Source organism: Hemitrygon akajei, chromosome 13, assembly GCF_048418815.1.
Source record: "Hemitrygon akajei chromosome 13, sHemAka1.3, whole genome shotgun sequence".
NCBI lineage: Eukaryota > Metazoa > Chordata > Chondrichthyes > Myliobatiformes > Dasyatidae > Hemitrygon > Hemitrygon akajei.
Window position 1 is genome coordinate 57,997,876 of NC_133136.1, and position 22,203 is coordinate 58,020,078.

The following is a 22,203-nucleotide window of genomic DNA, read 5'->3' on the forward strand; positions in this document are numbered from 1 at the left end:
ACTCCAAATCCAATGATTAAATGTGGCCTAATCAAAGTTTTCTACAATGGTAACATGACTCCTGACTTTTATAGTCAACACGCAGATCAGTAAAAGCATTTATTTGTGTTGCCACTTTCAGTGAGTTATGATTTGCCCCCCTGCTAAGGTCCTGCTATTTACTGTGTACTTCTCCCATGCATTTGACTTTATAAAGCATAACCCCCCCCCACCTGAATAGATTGAGCAGATCTGTGCACATTTCCAACTAATCTATATCTCAATGAATCCTCTGACTAACAACTTTGCTGTGCATACTCTGAGCATTTTTGTGTTGTCTGAAATCTTTCTAAACAGTCCTGCCTCATTTTTGTCCAAGTCAGTTATATACCTCTCCCTGAAACCCATGTGCCATTGTAATTGAGATAGCTTTTATTTCTTCAGCTCTGAGTTCCTATCAATTGCGTGCTGTGGTAAGAAGGCTTTTGACTTTTGTGTCAGCACTTACTATGATCAAGAAAACTAATAGAATTAAAATCATGTTGATACATTTCTCTCATGTAATATTGATCTTTACCATTCAGTAATACAATTAACATATTTGCTTATTGTTTACACAGATAAGTGGGAAATAAATCCATCTGAACTAACATTTATGAAAGAGTTGGGAAGTGGACAGTTTGGAGTGGTACGCTTAGGGAAATGGCGAGCTCAACACAAAGTAGCAATTAAAGCAATCCGTGAGGATGCAATGAGGGAAGAGGATTTCATAGAAGAAGCTAAGGTCATGATGTAAGTTATGACGGTTTCACTGCAGGTTTCAGATACTTCTGATTAATCTGGTTTGGCAAAAATATTCAGTGTGATTAAAATCCTATATTATATTTCTAGCATATAATACTTTGAGATTGTTATAGATTTATCTTTGAGCTGAACTCAACAGGGATTAAAGATGTCCAGAAATGAGGGGACACACACAAAATGCTGGAGGAACCTAGTAGGTCAGGCAGCATCTATGAAGAGGCATTTCCCAAACCACTGACTGTTTATTTCTCTCCATTGATGTCGCCTGACCTGCAGAGCTCTTCCAGCATTTTGTGTGTGCTACTCTGGATTTCCAGTATCTGCAGAATCTCTTGTGTTTAAGAAGGGAGTTTATTAGCCGGAAAAGAAAGTGATTTGTCATATATATTAATGATTTGTAAAAGAATTAGGTGGCACGTTTGCACATGACATCAAAATTGGTGGCATAGTTAACTGTGAAGAACATTGTGTAAGGGTACAAAAGGATGTAGATTAATTGAGAAAATGAATAAAGGGATGGCTGATGGAACTTAACTTGGACAAATGAGAAGTACCGGATTTTTGGAAGTTAAACCAGGGGAGGATATAGACAGTGAATGGTAGAACCTTGTGGAATGGTTGTTGAACAGATGGACTTTGGGGTGCAAATACATAGTTCCCTGAAGGTGGCAGGGAAGGAGGTATGGGGAATACTTGCCTTCATCAGCTGAGACACTGATTGGGTTGTTATTCTACAGTTGTATAAATAGTTGGTTAGGCCACACTTGGAATATTTTGTATGGTTCTTGACTTCATGCTATGATAAAGTTGTGATTAAGCTAGAGAGGGGCCAGAAAAGAATCACCAGGATGTTATCTGAATTGGAGGGCGAGGATGGATAGGCTAGGACTCTTTTCCCTGGAGCAGAGGAGGATGAGAGGGAACATGATAGAGGTAAGCAAAATTGAGGAGCATAAATAGAATAGATAGCTAGAGTCTGGTTCTCATGGCAGAGCTGTCTAAAATTAGAGGGCACAGGATTAAGGTCAGATGGAGGGGGCTTAAAGGGGATCTGAGGGGTAAAATATTTCAAGCAAATAAGTGAAGGGTCGTTGCTCTCAAGAAAGAGCTGCCCGAGAGAATGGTGGAAACAGAAACGGTATCTGAATGATAAGGCAGAGAGGGATACAGAATTAATGCAGGCATGTGAGATTAGTGTGGATAGACATAACGGTTGGCAAAGACATGGTGGGCTAAAGAGTCATGTTTTATGTTGTAGAACTCTATGAACAACAGAGGCAGCATGTGCAATGTTAGAGTTAATTTCAAAAAAATGAATACAAAAACCGAGGCTTTATAAGGCATTGGTCAGACCGCAATTGGAGTATTGTGAGAACGTTTTGTACCCTTTTAAGTTCATAAAATGTCGGAGCAGAATTAGGCCAATTGGTCCTCTGAATCTGCTCTGCCATTCTGTCATTGCTGATTAATTATGCCTCTCAACCCTGTTCTTCTCCCCAAGTCTTTGGCACCTTGACTAATCAAGAACCTACCAACCTCCACTTTAAATATAAACGGGTGACTTCGCCTCCACAACTGTGTTAATGAACTCCACAGATTCACCACACTCTGGCTAAAGAAATTCCTTCAAATGAATGCTACCTTTGCATTTGCCTTCCTTACCGCTGACTCAATCTGCAAGTTAACCTTTAGGGAACCCTGCACAGGGACTCCCAAGTAACTTTACACCTCTAATTTTTGAACTTTCTCCCTCTTTAGAAAATAGTCTATGCCAAGTACATGACCATACATTTACCTACACTATGTTCCATCTGCCACTTCTTTGCCCATTCTTCTAATCTAACTTTTTGTCCATCTGCACATCCCTGTTTCTTCAACACTGTCTGCCTTTCCACCTATCTTGGTATCACCTACAAAGTTGGCTTCAAAGCCATCAATTCTGTCATCCGAATCATTGACATATAACATGTAAAGAAACTGTCCCAACACTGGCTCCTGTAGAGCCCCACTAATCACCAGCAGCCAACCTGAAAAAAAGCTCTTTAATCCCACTCCTTGTTTCCTACCACTCAGCCAATCTTCTGTTCATGCTGGCTATGGGATGGTCCTCATTCTGCTGGATGAGTTGAGAAAAGATTTACAAATATGTTGTCAGAGCCTGGAGGGATTGAGTTATAAGATGATCAGGACATTTACCCCAGAAAGTACGAGTCTGAAGGTTGACAGAGTAGGTTTATAAAATCATGAGCAACATAGACGAGGAGATTTGTCAGTCTTTCCCTTGTCCTCAAGAAGGAGTGTCATAAAGGACATCATTTTAAGACAAGGTGGGAACAAATTTAACAGGGAACAAGCATGCGCACATGCGCAGAATACCTTAACAAAAGCAGTGGTAAAGATGGGTACAATGATATAATTTAAAAGAAGTCTAGGCAGGTATTCAGATTTGGAGAGATATGGGCCATAAGCAAAGAAAAGAGACTAACTCAAGTAGACAGCCTAGTTGACATGGATGAGGTAGGCCAAAGGGTCCATTTACTTTGTTGTTATAACAATGACCTTATTAGTGTCAAATATACTTTATAACAATGAAAATATTACTTTACTTTTAAAAGTAGTTGGTGTACTGCTGGAAGATAGAGCTGAGCATTAAGGCCCTGCTTTCACTGGTTTTAAATAAAACAAGAGCAAGTTATGGTGGTTTATTCCTGGAGGCAGCTGCCCAAAATCCCTGGCCAGGATTTCCTCGTTTGGATTATCCCAGTGTGTAACAGTTTTCCTCATTGAGGTGATCCAGATAACAGTTTTCCTCATAAGGATGAACCTGATAACAGTTTTCCTCATCATGTTAACAGTGCAACTGTTAGCATAAGATCACATTTACATGTCTCATTCATGACTGAATGCTAGTGAAATCCATTGCCATTTGCAAACATGAGGCAATATCCAGACCAACATAAATGCTGGGAATAATGGGCTCATCCGCAGAATTGGGTGGCTCATGCTCAATACAAGCATGTAAATGGCCTCAGAGCTCTCTGGAAAACACCAATATTCATCATAAACCTGCTGTTACTTAGCCAACTTAATGTCACCAAATTCCTTCATTTTTGTTAGTAAGTCAGTTAATACACATGTTAACAAAAGCTTTCTAAAAGTTAATGTACAGTGCCTATAAAATGTATTCACCCTACCCCCCCCCCCCCCGCCCCAGGAGATTTCATGTTTTATCATTTTACAACATTGAATCGGTGGGTTTGACTTGGCTTTTTTGACACTGATCAACTCTTTCGTATCAAAGTGAAAACAAATTTCTACAAATTGGTCTAAATTTATTACAGCTATTAAACTTAATATAATTGTTGCAAAATTACTCACCCTCTTCAAGTCAGTACTTAGTAGATGCACCTTTGTCAGCAATTGCAGCATCGAATCTGTGTGGATAGGTCTCTATCAGCTTTGCACATCTGGACACTGCAATTTTTCCCATTCTTCTTTAGAAAACTGCTCAAACTCTGTCAGATTGCATGAAGATTGTGAGTGAACAGTCCTTTTAAGTCCAGCCACAAATTCTCAATGGGGTTGAGGTCTGGACTTTGACTTGGCCACCCCAGGACATCAACTTTGCTGTTTTTAAGTCATTCCTGTGTAGCTTTTGTGTTATGCTTAGGGGTTGTTGTCTTGCTGGGAGACAGATCCCCTCCCAAGTCGCAGTTCTATTGCATTCTGCGTCAGGTTTCCTCCCGGATTTCCATGTATTTTGCTACATTCATTTTACCCGCCACCTTCACAAGCCTTCCAGGGCCTGCTGCAGTGAAGCATCCCCACAGCATGATGCAGCCACCACCATGCTTCACGGTAGGGATGACGTGTTTTTGATGATATGTGGTGTTTGTCTTGCGCCAAGCATAACATTTAGTCTGATGGTCAAAAAGCTCAATTTTGGTTTCATCAGACCATAGCACCTTCTTCCAGCTGACTTCCGAATCTCTTACATGCCTTATGGCAAACTCTAGCCAAGATCTTGTGTGAGTTTTTTTTCCAGCAGTGGCTTTCTCTTTGCCACTGACCCATAAAGCTGTGACTAGTGAAGCACCCGGGGAACAGTTGTTGTCTGTGCAGTCACTCCCATCTTAGCCACTGTAACACCTCCGGAGTTAGATCGTAAGATATAGGAGCTGAATTAGCCCATTCAGCCCATTGAGTCTGCTCCACCATTCCATCATGACTGATCCCAGATCCCACTCAAGCGCATACACCTGCCTTCTCACCATATTCTTTGATGCCCTGACCGATCAGGAAACAATCAACTTTCACCTTAAATATACCCATGGACTTGGCCTCCACCACAGAGCATTCCACATTCCACAGATTCACCACCCTCTGGGTTAAAAAAAATTCCTCTTTACCTCCAAGTGTTGTCATAGGTCTCTTGGTGGCCTCCCTCTTCTTGCACAGTCATTCAGGTTTTGAGGATGGCCTGCTCTCGGCAGATTTACAGCTGTGCTATATTCTCTCCATTTCTTGAGGATTAACTTAATTGTACTCCAGAGGATATTCAGTGACTTGGAAATTTTCTTTTATTCATCTCCTGATTTGTGCCGAGGCAGATGCAGTGGCTGACGAGGTCATCTCCAGAGTGATCTGACTCAGCCTAAGACCACAAGACATAGGAGCAGAATTAGACCATTTGGTCCATCAATTATCCTTGTGACCCTCCCCAATGCCAGCACATCCTCTCTTAGATTGACATGAAATGAGCAGGGAATTATGGGATATGGACATGTGCAGGCAGATGTGATTAGTTAAAATCATGTTTGGGGCAAATATAGTTGGCCAAAGAATCTGTTCTTATACTGTATGTTTCATATTCTACAATGGGGCAAAAGATAAAGGGGGATTTTGGGGTAGGAAAAGCTTTCATTGAGGATGAGCAGATCATGCAGCAAACTCCTGTATGTGTGGGAGTTGGGTTTTCCTCGCTTTCTCTCTTCAGCTTCAAATTTGTCATCGCAAATCACGACTAGGAGTTTTCACTTTGCAGCTATGTAATTGTGTGGTACCTCTTTCCTACCTGCATGGAAGGAAAGGGTAGCACAGGCATCCACTGCGAGGGATGACACACTGGCATTGATCTCCAGATTTCACAGGAGAGCTAAAGAGTAGGCAGGAGATGGACCATGGTTCTACTGGCTAAAGGTGAACACAATCTTGTGTTACTGCTTATGTAAAATTTTAGAATTCTTAATATAAATTTTGGTGTTCATAATCTGTAAACATATTAATGTAAAGTTTAATTCACCTTTGAATTCAGATAGTTACTAACATGTTGAATTGATCTACAGGAAGTTATCGCATCCTAAATTAGTTCAACTGTATGGAGTTTGCACACAACAAAAGCCCATTTATATTGTGACTGAATTTATGGAACTTGGCTGTCTACTGAACTATCTCAGACAAAGAAGAGGGCAGCTGAACAATGAATTGTTACTGAGCATCTGTCAGGATGTGTGCGAAGGCATGGCATATTTGGAAACAAAGAAGTTCATTCACAGAGATCTGGTAATTCTTTTAATTAATTCAGAAAAATAATGCAAACTTGCACCAATAAAACAATGCAGATGGAAATGATAGCTTTTCTTCTTAAAAGGAGAGGAAACTTGCACCATCAAGGTAAAAGAAAAGAAGTGAAAATACTGCAGATCAAATGCTCCAGTCCAAATCAAGTGTAGCTCAGCAAGGAGTCACTCTCTCTATTAAAATTAATTCTTTTGAGGAACTACACCCCTTAGTCTCTTTAGTTCAAAGCAACTGGTACTATTCAAAGATTAGAGTTCATATTTGGTAATTTCTTTCCCCAGCTGGTGGTTGACATCTCATGGTGTATCTCCTATCAGTTAAAATACATAACTGAACTTTAGGTTCATTACTAAGTTTTGACTGAAGATCAACAATTATAGGATTGTTGGTAATTAAACTGTATTAACTAATATGTACATTTCTGTCATGATATTGGCCATGGAATTAATAGAAGGAGAGTAAATAAGACCAAGTATAGTCCTCTAGTGATGTAAGACTGTAATAATAAGTGACAGTTTTATGTGGGTAGTTTCCATGATCAGTTACAGGAATTTATTCATGGGAACATTGAAAATGAATGTTTGGATGTACAACCATTTGTTATTAACTTTATGAATTACATAATTAATCTAAATTTTATATTTTATAATTCTATGCACAATTCTGAATTTATATGGTAAAAGTTTAGTTTAATTTATCTTTTCCTAGAGTAGACAGTCAAACAAAACCCAAGTAAATTCAACTGCAATGTTCAGATGTATCAGTGGCAAAGAAACTGATTAATCATGGATATGATTATAATGACAAGTACATGGAACTTTGCCTTTAAAGTAACTATGTGGAAGCCTAAAGTAAAGCATATTGGTTGCGATTATGAATGCTTTATTGATGATGTGGGTGTCAATGGAAACTTCAAAATTTATCTTAAGAAATATGGCTGTTTTTAATTAGGCTGCAAGGAACTGTTTGGTGAGTGAATCACACGTGGTGAAGGTGTCTGATTTTGGAATGACCAGGTAGGATAAAGCTTTTTGTATCAAAATTATTTTTAGTTTATTGTTATGAGAAATCAAAATCAACAAAAGAATGCTTCCTATAACTAAAGTCATCCAATATCTTAAAAGTTAATGCAAAATAAATGTATATATCCATATATATTTATAACAAAGATCTTTAATATGGCAGACACTTTTAATTTTCCTTCCAGTATTTTGTCTGTGTAATAGAAAAATCAATACATTGACATCTTAATGGGAAAAGAAAATGTACATAATTATTAGCAAACTACATGAATGCCAAGACTTCACTTCTCGACATTATTTTTTAAAATTTTCATTTATTGAGATACAGAATGGAATAGACCCTTCTGGCCTTTCAAGCTACACCGTCCAGCATTCCCCTGATTTAATCCTAGCCTAATCTCGGAACAATTTACAAGGACCAATTAACCTACCAACTGGTATGTCTTTGGACTGTGGGAGGAAGCTGGAGTGCCCGGAGCACAGTCACGGGGAGAACATACAATCTCTTTGCAGGCCGTGGCAGGAATTGAAAATCAGTACCTTTAAAAACTTAAATGCACTTTTATTTAGTGATGTAATGCCTAAAGAAATACTTCACACAAATAAATTCTCTCAAAAATTAAATTAACTCATTCCAGGCACTACTCATCTTACGCCTCACTCGTGCACTAAATTTAGATATAAACAAGTATTTGGAAGAATAGAGGGATAGATTTGCCATTGCTGTGGTGCTGCAGAGAGTTTCTGCTGTGTGGGAACTCAGTTTGCAGCCACATTTCTGACTTGCAAACTATTCAGGTTCAAAAGAACAGAACCCTGCTGTAACCTGGTGTTTGAGACTTCAGATTAAAACGATCTTCAGTTTGTAGGCTTCAAGTAGGCTCTTTTAACTTAATTCTCTGATTTCAGTTACAAATGTATTTGAGCATGTACAGTTTGCCGCTACCCAAAAGAAACCCACCTGTTTCTTCTTGTTTGTGTGCAAGATGAAGAGCCGAGTTTTATTTCTGCCTCACTCCCAGTGCTTCTGACCTGCTACCATATGGTTTTGCCCCCATTTCTCTATACCAGCTACCTAGTTTAGGTATGCTTTTCCCTGACATTGTGCAAGGCACAATGACTTCTGAAAATTGAAGTAGAGAAGCAGCAGGCGGTGACAGTATCATGTCACAAGAAGCTGATTGAGTAAGTTCTCTGAGTAACTGTTAAGTAGTGCCCAAAGAGTCAAAATCTCTTGATTTAGGCCTGCTTTTTAAATTAATTATTGGCTTACTCTCCTTCATCCCTTCATCAAGCTTAATCTCTAATGGCAAATATTTACTGTCAATGAACTGTAAGGCCATTTTTGTGGGGGGGGGGGGGGGGGGGGAGACTTCAGTGCCAGAAATCATTATTCATTATTTCATTAAACTCGAAACCACGGATGAAAAGTCTTACTCCTTAATCTATGGACTTCTGCTCAAAATGAAATTACTTAAAGCTTCTTTTCCCTCAGCAATTTTAAAATGTCAATTATAAGTAGAAATAACAAGTAATAAAATACAATATTACACATATCAAGACCTTATATATCATCATGCTATTTATTTTCCATGGTAGCTTTTAATCCAATCAGTAAAATTTTACTTAAGATTCTGAGAACAATCTTGATTGTTTTTAGCCCAGATAGAACCATAGAACCATAGAACACTACAGCACAGTACAGGCCCTTCAGCCCTCCATGTTGTGCCAACCCATATACTCCTTTTGAAAAAAAGTACTAAACCCACACTATCCCATAACCCTCTATTTTTCTTTCATCCATGTGCCTGTCCAAGAGGCTGTTAAATATCCCTAATGTTTTAGCCTCCACCACCATCCCTGGCAAGTCATTCCAGGCACTCACAACACTCTGTGTAAAAGAACTTACCCCTGATGTCTCCCCTAAACTTCCCTCCCTTAATTTTGTACATATGCCCGCTGGTGTTTGCTATTGGTGCCCTGGGAAACAGGTACTGACTATCCACCCTATCTATGCCTCTCATAATCTTGTAGACCTCTATCAAGTCCCCTCTCATTCTTCTATGCTCCAAAGAGAAAAGTCCCAGCTCTGCTAACCTTGCTTTGTATGACTTGTTCTCCAAACCAGGCAATATCCTGGTAAATCTCCTCTGCACCCTCTCCATAGCTTCCACATCCTTCCTATAATGAGGTGACCAGAACTGAACACAATACTCCGTGTGGTCTCACCAGAGATTTGTAGAGTTGCAACATGACCTCTCTACTCTTGAACTCAATCCCCCTGTTAATGAAGCCTAGCATCCCATAGGCCTTCTTAACTACCCTATCAACCTGTGCAACGACCTTGAGGGATGTATGGATTTGAACCCCAAGGTCCCTTTGTTCATCCACACTCTTAAGTAACTGACCATTAATCCTATACTTCTACTTTGTCCTTTCAAAATGCATTACCTCACACTTGTCCGAATTGAACTCCATCTGCCATTTTTCTGCCCAACTCTGCAGCCTGTCTATATCCTCTTGCAACCTTTGACAACCTACAGCTCCATCCACAACTCCTCCAATCTTCATGTCATCCGCAAACTTAATCACCCATCCTTCCGCCTCTACATCCAGGTCATTTATAAAAATCACCAAGGGCAGGCGTCTCAGGACAGATCCCTGCGGCACTCCACTAGTCACCAACCTCCAGGCAGAATACTTTCCTTCCACAACTACCCTCTGCTTTCTTCCTTTAAGCCAATTTTTTATCCAAACAGCCAAGGTTCCACTTATCCCATGCCTCATGACTTTCTGGATGAGTCTCTCATGAGGGACCTTGTCAGATGCTTTGCTAAAGTCCATGTAGACCACATCTACTGCCCTACCCTCATCAATTTCTTTTGTTACCTCTTCAAAAAACTCAATCACTCAAAAACTCAAACTCAAAAACTCAATTGTGCTCGTGAGGCATGATCTTCCCTTCACAAAGCCATGTTGACTATCCATGAGTAGACTGTACTTCTCCAAATGCTCGTAGATCCTATCCTTAAGAATCCTTTCCAGTAGTTTGCATACCACTGACGTAAGACTCACCGGTCTATCGTTCCCAGGTTTCTCCCTATTCTAAACAAGGGAACTACATTTGCCATTCTCCAGTCCTCCAGCACTTCCCCTGTAGCCAAAGAGGATTCAAAGATCATAGCTAATGCTCCTGCAATCTCTTCTCTCAATTCCCACAACAACCTGGGGTGTATCATATCTGGCCCTGGGGATTTATCAATCTTAACATTTTTAAGAAGATTCAGCACTTCTTCTTCCTTAATCTCCATATTGTCCAGCACACAGTCCTGCTCTACTTCGACCTCATCCTGATCAAGATCCTTTTCACTTGTGAATACTGAAGCAAAGTATTCATTTAGGACCTCCCCAACCTCCTCTGCTTCCAGGCACATGTTGCCCTCTTTATCCTTTAGCGGTCCCACCTTCATTCTCATCATCCTCCTATTCTTCACATATGCATAGAACGCCTTGGGGTTCTCCTTAATCCTACATGCCAAGGCCTTCTCATGCCCCCTTCGAGCTCTCCTAAGTCCTTTCTTTAGCTCCTTCCTGGCTACCCTATCTTTCTCATAAGCCCCTCCTACTTCCTGCTTCTTATATCTAACATATGCTTCCTTTTTCCTCTTGACGAGTTGCCTCACATGTTTCGTCAGCCACAGTTCCCTTTTCCTACCATTTTTTCCTTGCCTCAGTGGGACAAACCTATCCTGAACCCAGCTCAAGTGGTCCCTAAACTTCTCCCACATTACTTCTGTGCTTTCTCCTTTGAACATCTGTTTCCAATTTACTCTCGCTAGTTCCTGCCTCATCCCTTCAAAGTTAGCCCTTCCCCAGTTAAGCACTTTAAAATCATCTGATTTTATCCCTTTCCATAGCTATGCTGAAGCTAAGGGAGTTGTGGTCACTCTCACCAAAATGCTCTCCCACCAAGAGGTCTGTCACCTGACCAGGTTCATTACCCAGAACTAGATCCAGTATAGCCTCTCCTCTCGTCAGCTAGTCCACATACTGTGTCAGGAATCCTTCTTGAACACACCTGACAAATTCAGCCCCATCTATCCCCCTTGCACTCAGGAGGTGCCAGTCAATATGAGGGAAGTTGAAATCACCCATAACTACTACCCTGTATTTCCTGCACCATTCTAAAATCTGCCTGCTTATCTGCTCCTCAGTGTCCCAAGGGCTATTTGGGGGCCTATAGACTACTCCCAGTACAGTGATTGATCCCTTCCTATTTCTGACTTCCACCCAGACTGACTCTGTGGACACTCCTTCTGCAACGTCCTTTCTATAGCTGTGATACTATCCCTGACCAGCAATGCCACTCCTCCCCCTTTTCTACCTTCCATCCTATTCCTTTTAAAACACCTGTACCCTGGGACCTGCATCATCCAATCCTGCCCTTCCTCCAACCAAGTTTCAGTAACGGCCACAACATCATAGTTCCACGTGCTAATCCATGCTTTAAGTTCATCCTCCTTGTTTCTAATACTCCTAGCATTGAAATAGACACATTTCAACCCCTTTAACTGGCTACAATTATGTTCTGTCCCCTGCCTGTCCTTCCTCATCAACTCAGAACTCTTAGCATCATGCCCTTGTCCTTCTACCTTAATCCCTGCACTCACATTCTGATTCCCACCCACCTGCCAAACTAGTTTAAACCCTCCCCAACAGTTCTATCCAACCTGCCCGCCAGGATATTGGTCCTCCTGGGATTAAAGAGCAACCCGTCCTTTTTGTACAGGTCACATCCACCCCAAAAGAGGTCCCAATGATCCAGAAATCTGAATCCCTGCCCCCTGTTCCAATCCCTCAGCCACGCATTTATCCTCCACCTCATTCTATTCCTATTCTCACTGTTGCATGCCACAGGCAGTAATCCCAAGATTACTACCTTTGAGGTCCTGCTTTTCAACTTCCTTCCTAACTCCCTGTAGTCTTCTCTCAGGACCTCTTCCCTTTTCCTACCTATGTCATTGGTACCAATATGTACCACGACCTCTGGCTGTTCTCCCTCCCACCACAGGATATCTTGGACTCGATCAGAAACATCCTGGACCCTGGCACCTGGGAGGCAAACTACCATCTGAGTTTCTTTCCTGCGTCCACAGAATTGCCTGTCTGACCCCCTGACTATAGAGTCGCCTATCACTACTGCCTTCCTCTTCCTTTTGCTACCCTTCTGAGCCACAGGGCCAGACTCTGTGCCAGAGGCATGGCCACTGTCGCTTCCCCCAGGTGGGTTGTCCCCCCCCAACAGTACTCAAACAGGAGTACTTATTGTCAAGGGGTACAGCCACAGGGGTACTCTCTAGTACCTGACTCTTCCCCTTCCCTCTCTAACTGTGACACATTTCTCTGTCCCCCGTGGCCCCAGAGTGCCCACCTGTCTGTAACTCCTCTCTATCACCTCCTCACTCTCCCTGACCAGACGAAGGTCATCGAGTTGCAGCTCCAGTTCCCTAACACAGTCCCTTAGGAATTGCATCTCAATACACAGGGTGCAGATGTGACCGTCCAGGATGCCGGGAGACTCCAGGACCTCCCACATCTGACACCGACCACAGAAAACTGGCCTCACACACATACTACCTCCTTTTGTAATCAACAACTGCCTCACCTCGTCCCGTTACCGCTGAAGCCCATTGAGCCAAAGCCCTTTCACTCTGCTGCCTCTCACTCCGCTGTCCGCTGGATATGGCTGCCTTCTTTTTAAACTGTTCGCACTCAACTGGCTGACGTCACGTGCCTGCACAGTCTGGCCTCTCTCTTCCCCGAGAACTCAAAATGTCTTCCCACTAGAAATCTTTAGGTGCTCTCCCGCTGCCTTCTCGTTCTGAATCAAAAAAAGATCTCTTAAACACTGAACTAAATTTGAGTTTTGACCACATAACATCAAAATTCTACAATGTACAGAACTGAAGGTATCTTTTTCTTTAGAATGTAATGGTTTCTACTCATTTTGTCAGAGTAATTTTAAAATTAAGCCCTTGAACATTTAGGGCTTAAAATCTGGAGGGTGGCTTCAGACCATAATCTGTTGGCAATCAACCTGGGATTAAAACATTTTGCAGTTGTGCTGAAAGCTTATTTCCATAGGTTAATCAATATGCCACAAGAAATATTAGAACTAGAATGAATATATTAAAAGGAAAATTAGTATATTTTCTGTGCATTCATACAATATACAGTGCATTCATATGAGCCACTGTTGGTATGCTGATAATGACTTTTCATTAATAATTGGATATATGCTAAACATTGAGTATGGAGCTGCAAAGGAGAGAATGGATTGAAATCAATAGCACCAATTTACATATGATGAATCAAATAACTTACTTTGTTATGAAATCAATAATATAATTTTATTCGTTTGCATCATCTTCAGATACGTCTTGGATGATCAGTACACTAGTTCTTCAGGTGCCAAGTTTCCAGTGAAATGGTCTCCCCCTGAGGTGCTACATTACTCTAAGTTCAGCAGTAAATCAGATGTTTGGTCATTTGGTAAGAAAATTTAATCTAAACGGATACTACTTAAGCATGTGTTCCATTTGTCATATCTTTAACAATGCAAATTTACTCTGAGAGCCTTGTCCCAACCTTGTAACTTTTACCACAAAGAAGCATAAGATCAGCAGGTGCATTGAACACTACCACCTGCAGGTTCACCTCCAAGTTGCATACTATCCTGATTTAGAAAATTAATACCGGCCCTTTCATGTTGCTGTACCTAAATCTTGAAACTCCATGCAACACTGTGGGAGCTTCTTTAGCAGAAGAGCTGCAGCTGTTCAACAAGACAGCCCATTACTACTTTCTGCAAGGCATTGAGGGGTACACAGCAAACTCATCAATGCTCAGATCCCAAAACTGAATCAAAAACAAAAATAACTTCAAAATATTTATGCAGCATTCTAGGGGTTAAAATAAGAAAACATAAAAAGATCAATTTCAATCTGACCACAATTTGTAACAGGATTGGCAGCTTCTCAACCCAACTCTGTTCTTTCTCTCTTTTTAACACATCATGCAACATACTGTCACAGTGTTCTATCAATGTGTGAAAAATGCTGTTGTTTTGCAAGTAGACATGTTATTTATGGTACACGTTATCAATATCATTTTAAAAAATGTCATTATGTTTCACAATTGAGGTAAATACATTGTCCATCTATTATAGCTACTGTATGTTTTTGCACTTATAACCATATAACAATTTACAGCACAGAAACAGGCCACTTCGGCCCTTCTAGTCTGCGCTGAACACTTACTATTTACTACCTAATGGTAGTTTTTCATTTTTTTTTAACATTTTGGAGGAGTGTTATCTGCCTTGAGTTTCTCATGAGGCACACGTTGACAAATTTTGAATATTCTGCCTTGCATTTGGAGATGAAGAAAGATGTAAAGATTTTGGAACCTGGAGAAAGACAGAAGACTTCAGTACTAGGAAAAGTAAATGGAGAAATTTGGGGATAGTTTGCATTACAGTGCAGAAAGTGTTGGATTTCTTAAAGTATGAAGGAAGATAATTCCCCAGGGCCTAATCAGGTATGTCTGAGAACACTGTTGGAGGATAGAGAAGAAATCGGAGCTCTGACTGAGATACTTGCATCATCGTCAGCCACTGGTGAAGAGTCAGAAGACTGGAGGGTAGTGGGTCTTTAGCCTTTATTTAAGAAAGGCAGCAAAGAAATATGTAGGATCTGTAGCTATTAGCATCTGTGGTGGGTAAGTAAATGGAGAGGATACTGTGATTAAGTTACATGTGCATCTGGAGAGGCTGGGATTGATTAAAGATAGTTAGCATGTCTTTGTGTGCGAGAGATCATATTTTAAGAACTTGACTGAAGTTTTTGATGATGTGGTCAAGAGAGCATGGTTTATAAGGGTGAGAGGAGGGCCTTTGATAAGGTTCCATATGGTAGGCTGCTCACAAAGGTTAGATAGCATGGAATCCAAAGAGACCTGACACTTGACTTGATGGTAGAAAGCTGAGGGTGGTAGTGGAAGGCTATTTCTTGGACTGGAAGCCCATGACTATTGTACTGAATTGACTTTATTACTTACATCCTTCACATACATGAGGAGTAAAAATCTTTGTTACATCTCCATCTAAATGTGCAATATGCAATTTATAGTAATTTGTAATGAATAGCATATACAACAGGACAGTCAATATAACATAGAAATACAATTGTATCAGCATGAATTAATCAGTGTGATGGTCTGGTGGAAGAAGCTGTCCCAGAGCTTGTGGGTTCTGTCTTTTATGCTGCAGTACTGCTTCCTAGATGGTAGCAGTTGGAACAGTTTGTGGTTGGGATGACTTGGGTCCCCAATGACCCTTCGGGCCCTTTTTACACATCCATCTTTGTGTAAATATTCTGAATAGTAGGAAGTTCACATCCACAGATGCACTGGGCTGTCCGCTCCACTCTCTGCAGAGGCATATGATTGAGAGAAGTACAGTTCCCATACCAGGCAGAGATGCAGCCAGTCAGGATGTGCCCCTATAGAAAGTTCTTAGGATTTGGGGGCCCATACCAAACTTCTTCAACCATCTGAGGTGAAAGAGGTGCTGTTGTGCCTTTTTCACCGCACAGCTGGTGTGTACAGACCATGTTAGATACTCAGTGATATGTATGTGTTTACCCTCTCAACCCCAGATCCATTGACATCAATAGAGGTTAACCTGTCCATTCCTCCTGTAGTCCACAATCAGCTTCTTTGTTTTTGTGACATTGAGGGAGAAATTGTTTTCTTGACACCACTATGTCAAGGTGATGACTTCTTCTCAGTAGGCTGCCTTGTTATTATTTGAGATTAGGCCAATCAATGTAGTATTGTCAGAAATTTAATTAGCAGATTGGAGCTGTGACACACTCATGGGTATACAGAGAGTAAAGGAGGGGGCTTGGGACACCGTGAGGGGCACCTGTATAGAGGGGCAGAGGTGAGAGAGTTCACTCTTACAACCTGATGGCGATCTGACAGGAATTCGAGGATCCAGCTACATAAGGCAGGGTGAAAGCCAAAGTCTCTGAGCTTTTTGTCGAGCCTGGAGAGAGTTATGGTGTTGAATTCTGAAATGTAGTCCAAAAACAGCATTCTCACGTAAGTATCCTTCTCCAGGTGTGTAAGGACAGTATGTAGAGCTGTGACTATTGCGTCATCTGCCGATTGGTTGTGTTGGTAGGCAAATTGTAGGGGGTCCAGTTTGGGTGGTGGCAAGCTGCAGATGTAGTCCTTGACCAGCCTCTCAAAGCATTTGCTTATTATTGAGGTGAGTGAGACAGGATGCCAGTCGTTCAGACATGTTACCTTGGTCTATTTAGGTACAGGAACAATGGTGAATGTTTTGAAGCAGGAGGGCACTCTACACTGGGAGAGGGAGAGATTAAAAATGTCTGTAAACACACCTGCCAGTTGTGATGTGCACACTCTGAGTACCTGCCCTGGGATGCCGTCCGGTCCCGCAGCCTTGTGACTGTCCGCTCGTTGGAAACACCTGCATACTTCAGCCTCAGAGATGACCAAGGCGCAGGTCACTTCAGCAGCTCTCCTCAGGGGCTCAGTGTTGGCGACATCGAACCAAAAGTAAAAAAGGTTTTAGCTCATCTGGGAGAGAGGCAGCGATGTTGGAAACACACTGCATCTAGCCTTAAAGTCTGCAATGGTGTGCAGACCTTGCCATAAGCTGAATGTGTTGTTGATGGAGAGTTGTGTCTGGATCTTGTTCCTGTGCCTCGGAGTCAGTGTTAGGCACGTCGTTGTATGTCATCTATATGAATAAGATATGGTCATTAAGTTTGCAGGTAACAATAAGATAGGTGGTTAAGAGGAAAATGAAGAAAGCTATCAAAAATTACAGAGAGCTTTTGATCAGCTGAGTAAGTGTACTGAGGAATGACAAATAGATTTTAATTTGGATGAGGTGTATGAGGTGTGGCACTTTGGAAAGTCAAATCCAGGTAGGGCTTTCACAGTCAACAGCAGGGCCCTGAGAAGTGTTGTAAAACAATAGGACCATAAAGTACATCTAACCTGTACATAGTTCTCTGAAAGTCATATTACAGGTAGATATAGTAGTGAAGAAGGATTTTGGCATGCTGGCCTTAGCCAATCAGAGCATTGAGTCTAAAAGTTAAGAGGTCATGGTGCAGATCTACAGAATGTTGGGAGGCCCCACTTGGAGTATCGTGTTCAGTTTTGTCACACTGCTGTAGGAAAGATGTTAATTAACTAGAAAGAATCCAGAAAGTATTTTCAACAATGCTGCAGGACATGAGGGACTGAATTATAGAGATGAGTTAGATAGGCTAAAATTTTATTCCTTGGAGTGCAGAGACTGAAAGGTGATTTTAAGCAGGTATATAAAATCATTTGTGGTATAGATAGGGTGAAAGCACTCATGTCTTTTTCCCAGGGTTGTGGAATTAAGAAGAGAGCATAGTTTTAAGATGAGAGGGGAAAGATATAAAAGGAACTTGAGAGGCAACTTCTTTACACCAAGGTGATATGTATTGGAATGAGCTGCCAGAGGAAGTGCTTGAAGCAATAATAACTCCTAAAAAACTCTTTAATAGGTACACAGATTGGAAGATTTTAGGCCAAGCGATAGCAAATAGGACAAGCTTGGATGGAGCGGGGCATCTTCATTGACATGGACCAGTTGGGCCAAAGGGCCTGTTTCCATAGCGACTAATCCTACCTATGAACTCATAGTTAAGGGTCCATGCATACTATACAGACTTGCAGGGGGATGGGAACCAGAGTGTCAGAGCAGCTGGTAGAGTGGTTGCAGGAAAGTAGATGTTAAACCTACATACAAAGACAGGAAAAGAAAGGTTGATCATGACGGGACTAAGGTTTTGAGGTGAGTCTATTTCAATGCCAGGTGTATTGTCAGTAAGGGAAATAAGCTTAGAGCATGGATCAGAACATGGAATTATGATATTGTAGTCATTAATGAGACTTGGTTGGAGAGACAGGACTAGCAGCTCAGTATTCTGGGTTTATGGGTTAGTCCTGACGAAGGGTCTCGGCCCGAAACGTCGACAGTGCTTCTCCTTATAGATGCTGCCTGGCCTGCTGTGTTCCACCAGCATTTTGTGTGTGTTGTTTGATTCTGGGTTTATGTATTGTTTCATACATGATAGAGGGGAAGTATTAAAGGGGAAGTGGTGGCATTACGTGTCAGAGAAAATGTGCTCAGACAGCCTTGTCTACTGCTATATGGGTAGAACTGAAGAATAAGAAAAGGATGACCACATTAATGAAATTATATTTTAGACCACCCAATAGTCAGAGGAATTTGGAGGAGCACATTTGTAGAGAGATAGGAAATAGTTGCACGAAAAATAAGGTTGTGATAGTAAATGATTTTTAACTTGCCACGTATTGACTAGGACTATAAAAGGAGTGGATGTGTTTGTCAAATGTGTTCAGGAAAACTTCTGTAATCAGTGTATAGAGGTCCAGTTAGAAAGAGCACAATACTGGATCTCCTATTGGGAAACGAGACAGGGCAGTTAACAAAAGTGTACGTAGAGAACACTTTAGATCTAGAGAATATTATACCTTTAATTTCAAGATATTTATGAAGAAGGATAGGATTGGTCCTTGGGTTGATATTCTAAATTGGAGAAAGACAATTTTGATGGCATCAGAAAGGATTTGGCAGGTGTGATTTGTGATAGGTTGTTTCTGACAAAGAGATGCTTGGTAAATGGAGGTCTTCAAAAGTGAAATATTGAGAGCATAAATTAAGGAACCTTGATTTTTGGGGGAATATTGAGGCCGTGCTTAGGAAGAAGGAGGAGGTACAGTTATAAGTAGCAAAGAATAAATGAAGCTCCAGGGGAGTATAAGAAATGCAAGAGAACACTTAAGAGGGAAATCCGGACAACTAAATGAAAGATGCTCTGGCAGACAAGGTGATGAAGAATATATTAAAAGCAAAAAGATAAAGAGAAAAAATTGGTCCACATGAAGATTAGCGATGTCATCTAGGTATGAAGCTGAAAAAGATGGGAGAGATGGTAAATGGATTTTTTTTCATCTGTGTTTACTCGGGAGATGGACACAGTGTAAAGAACTAAGGCAAAAGAGTAGTGAGATCGTGGACTGATTACAGAAGAGAGGCTGCTTGCTGTCTTGATGCAAATTAGGATGGCTGAGACCCTAAGGTCTGACAAGGTGGCACTAGGACCTTGTAGGAAGCTAGTGCAGAAATTGCAAGTGCTCTGTCCTTAACCACAGTGCTGGAGGGCTGGAGCAGAGCTAATCTCCTTTTGTTCAAGAATTTTCAAGGCTGGTTAAGAAAGTTCATTTGACTGGCATTCAGGATGAGGTCGATCGGAAAGGTATTCTGAGTGTCAAGATATATAAAAATTTTGATAGTGTCTGATTAGAGATAGTCAAAATGGCTTAGAGCATGGTAGGTTGTGTCTAACCAATCTTATAAATTTTCTGAAAGAGGTTACCAGGAAAATTGATAAAGGAATGGCAGTTGAAATTGACTACATAGAGTTTAGCAAGGCCTTTGACAAAGTCACGCTTGGGAGGCTGGTCAAGTAGGTTTAATAACTTGGCATTCAGTATGAAGTAGTAAATTGGATTAGACATTGGCTTGGCGGGAGAAGCTAGAGAGTGGTAGCAGATGGTTGCCTCTCTGATTAGAGCCTGTGACTACGAGTGTGTTGCAGGGACCAGACTGGATCAGTTGTTGTTGTTTGTCATCTATGTTAATGATCTGGATGATAACGTGAATAAAATTTTCTCAGCTGGAAAAATGGGCTGAAAAAAGGCAGATGGCATTTAATGCAGACAAGTCTGATGTTTTACATTCTGGGAGGACAAACCAGAGTAGGACTTGCACAGTGAATAGTAAGGCACTGAGGAGTGCAGTAGAAAAGAGGGATCTGGGAATATAGATCCATAATTCCTTGAAAATAACATTGCAGGTAGATAGGGTCATAAACAGATATTTTGACACATTGGTCTTTATAAATGAGACTATTGAGTACAGGAGTTGGAATGTTATGTTGAAGTTGTATACGACATAGGTGGAGCCATATTTGGATATTGTACACAGTTCTGGTTACCTACAGTGGTGCTAATAAGTTTATGAACCTTGTAGAATTTTCACTTTTTCTGCATAAATATGACCTGAAATGTCATATGTGAGCCTTTGCTTTTGGTAACTGTTGTGATCCCCATCTACAGCAATAACTTCAACCAGACGTTTCCGGTAACTATTGATCAGTCCTGCACATTGGCTTGGAAGAATTTTAGGCCATTCCTCCTTACAAAACTGCTTGAACTCTGGGATGTTGGTGGTGCTTCAGGTCCTTCCACAACATTTCTATAGGATTAAGGTCAGGACTTCGACTTGGCCATTCCAAAACACAGATTTTCTTGTTTTTAAACCTTTCTGTTGGTTCATTGCCTCGTTGCATTATGCAACTTCTATTAAGCTTCAGGTAATGGACTGCTATCCTGACATTCTCCTGTAAAATGTTTTGATATCAGTTTGAATTCATTGTTCCCTCAGTAGTTGCAAGCAGTTCAGGCCCTGAGGCAGCAAAACATCCCCAAACCATGATGCAACTTCCGTCATGCTTCACAATTGGAATGAGATTTTGATGTTGGCGTGCACTGCCCTTTTCCCTCCAAACATAGCAATATGCATTTCTGCCAATAAGTTCTATTTTTATCTCGTCTGTCCACAGAATATTGTCGCAGAGAAGTTGTAAAATATCCAGGTGGTCTTTTGCACACTTGAGTTGTGCAGCAATGTTTCTTTTGGAGAGCAGTGGGTTCCTTCATTGTGTCCTTTCTTATAGTGAACACATGAACAGAGACTTTAGCAAGTTCTAGAGACTTCTTCAGGCCTTTTGATGTTACCCTTGGGTTCTTTTTCACCTTCTTCAGCATTGCACGTTGTGTTCTTGGTGTGATCTTTGCAGGATGCTCACTCCTAGTGAGAGTAGTAACAGTACTGAGTTTCCTCCATTTGTAGATGATCTCTCTTACTGTGGACAGATGAACAGTCAGATCTTTAGAAATGCTTTTGTCGCCTTTTCCAGCTTCATGCATCTCTACAATTCTTCTTCTAAGGTCCTCTAAAAGTTGTTTTGATTGAGGTACGGTGCACATAAACAGATCTTTCTTGAGAAGAGCAGGCTCTGTCAGGAACTTGACTTGATCTGTCTTTTTTCTAGGGTAGGGTACTTCTACAACTCGCACCTCCAATCTCATCTCATTGATTGGAACACATGACTCCAATAGCTTTTGTAGAAGGCATTGCCCCAGAGGTTCACGTACTTCTTCCAACAGATATATGTAATATTGGATCATATTACATGCAATATGAATCAGAACATATCTATCTAGCCAATTTGATAACACAGTCAAAAGGGTAGACATTGACAGAATAATTCATTCTGATTTCTTTGTAATGACATATAGATAATTTGATATGAAGTTAAGTCGGCCTTGGGAAATTAAAAATACATTTTAAAAATTTTAATTTGCAGGTGTTCTGATGTGGGAAGTTTATAATGACGGAAAAATGCCATTTGAAACTAAAACAAATGCAGAGGTAGTTGAATTCATTTCATCTGGCTTTCGATTATATCGACCAAAACAAGCATCGAAACCTGTTTACGAGATCATGAATCAATGTTGGCATGAGGTTGGTGATGTTCCATTTTCTTTTGCTTCTTCAATTGAATATGTTTACAATATTTTGAAATTACTCACC

At 40.9% G+C, this 22,203-nt stretch overlaps 1 protein-coding gene across 5 annotated transcripts in view; it reads left to right on the top strand.

Annotated features, from left to right (window-relative positions):
* Positions 1 to 22,203, top strand: part of tec (tec protein tyrosine kinase) — a 149,744-nt gene that overhangs the window by 122,465 nt on the left and 5,076 nt on the right. For all 5 annotated transcript variants that reach the window (XM_073064702.1, XM_073064701.1, XM_073064700.1 and 2 more), the window contains 5 exons: positions 600 to 771; positions 6,129 to 6,345; positions 7,315 to 7,379; positions 13,819 to 13,937; positions 21,977 to 22,134. In XM_073064702.1, the coding sequence (XP_072920803.1) occupies positions 600 to 771; positions 6,129 to 6,345; positions 7,315 to 7,379; positions 13,819 to 13,937; positions 21,977 to 22,134 (731 nt within the window). The remainder of the gene's footprint in view (positions 1 to 599; positions 772 to 6,128; positions 6,346 to 7,314; positions 7,380 to 13,818; positions 13,938 to 21,976; positions 22,135 to 22,203) is intronic.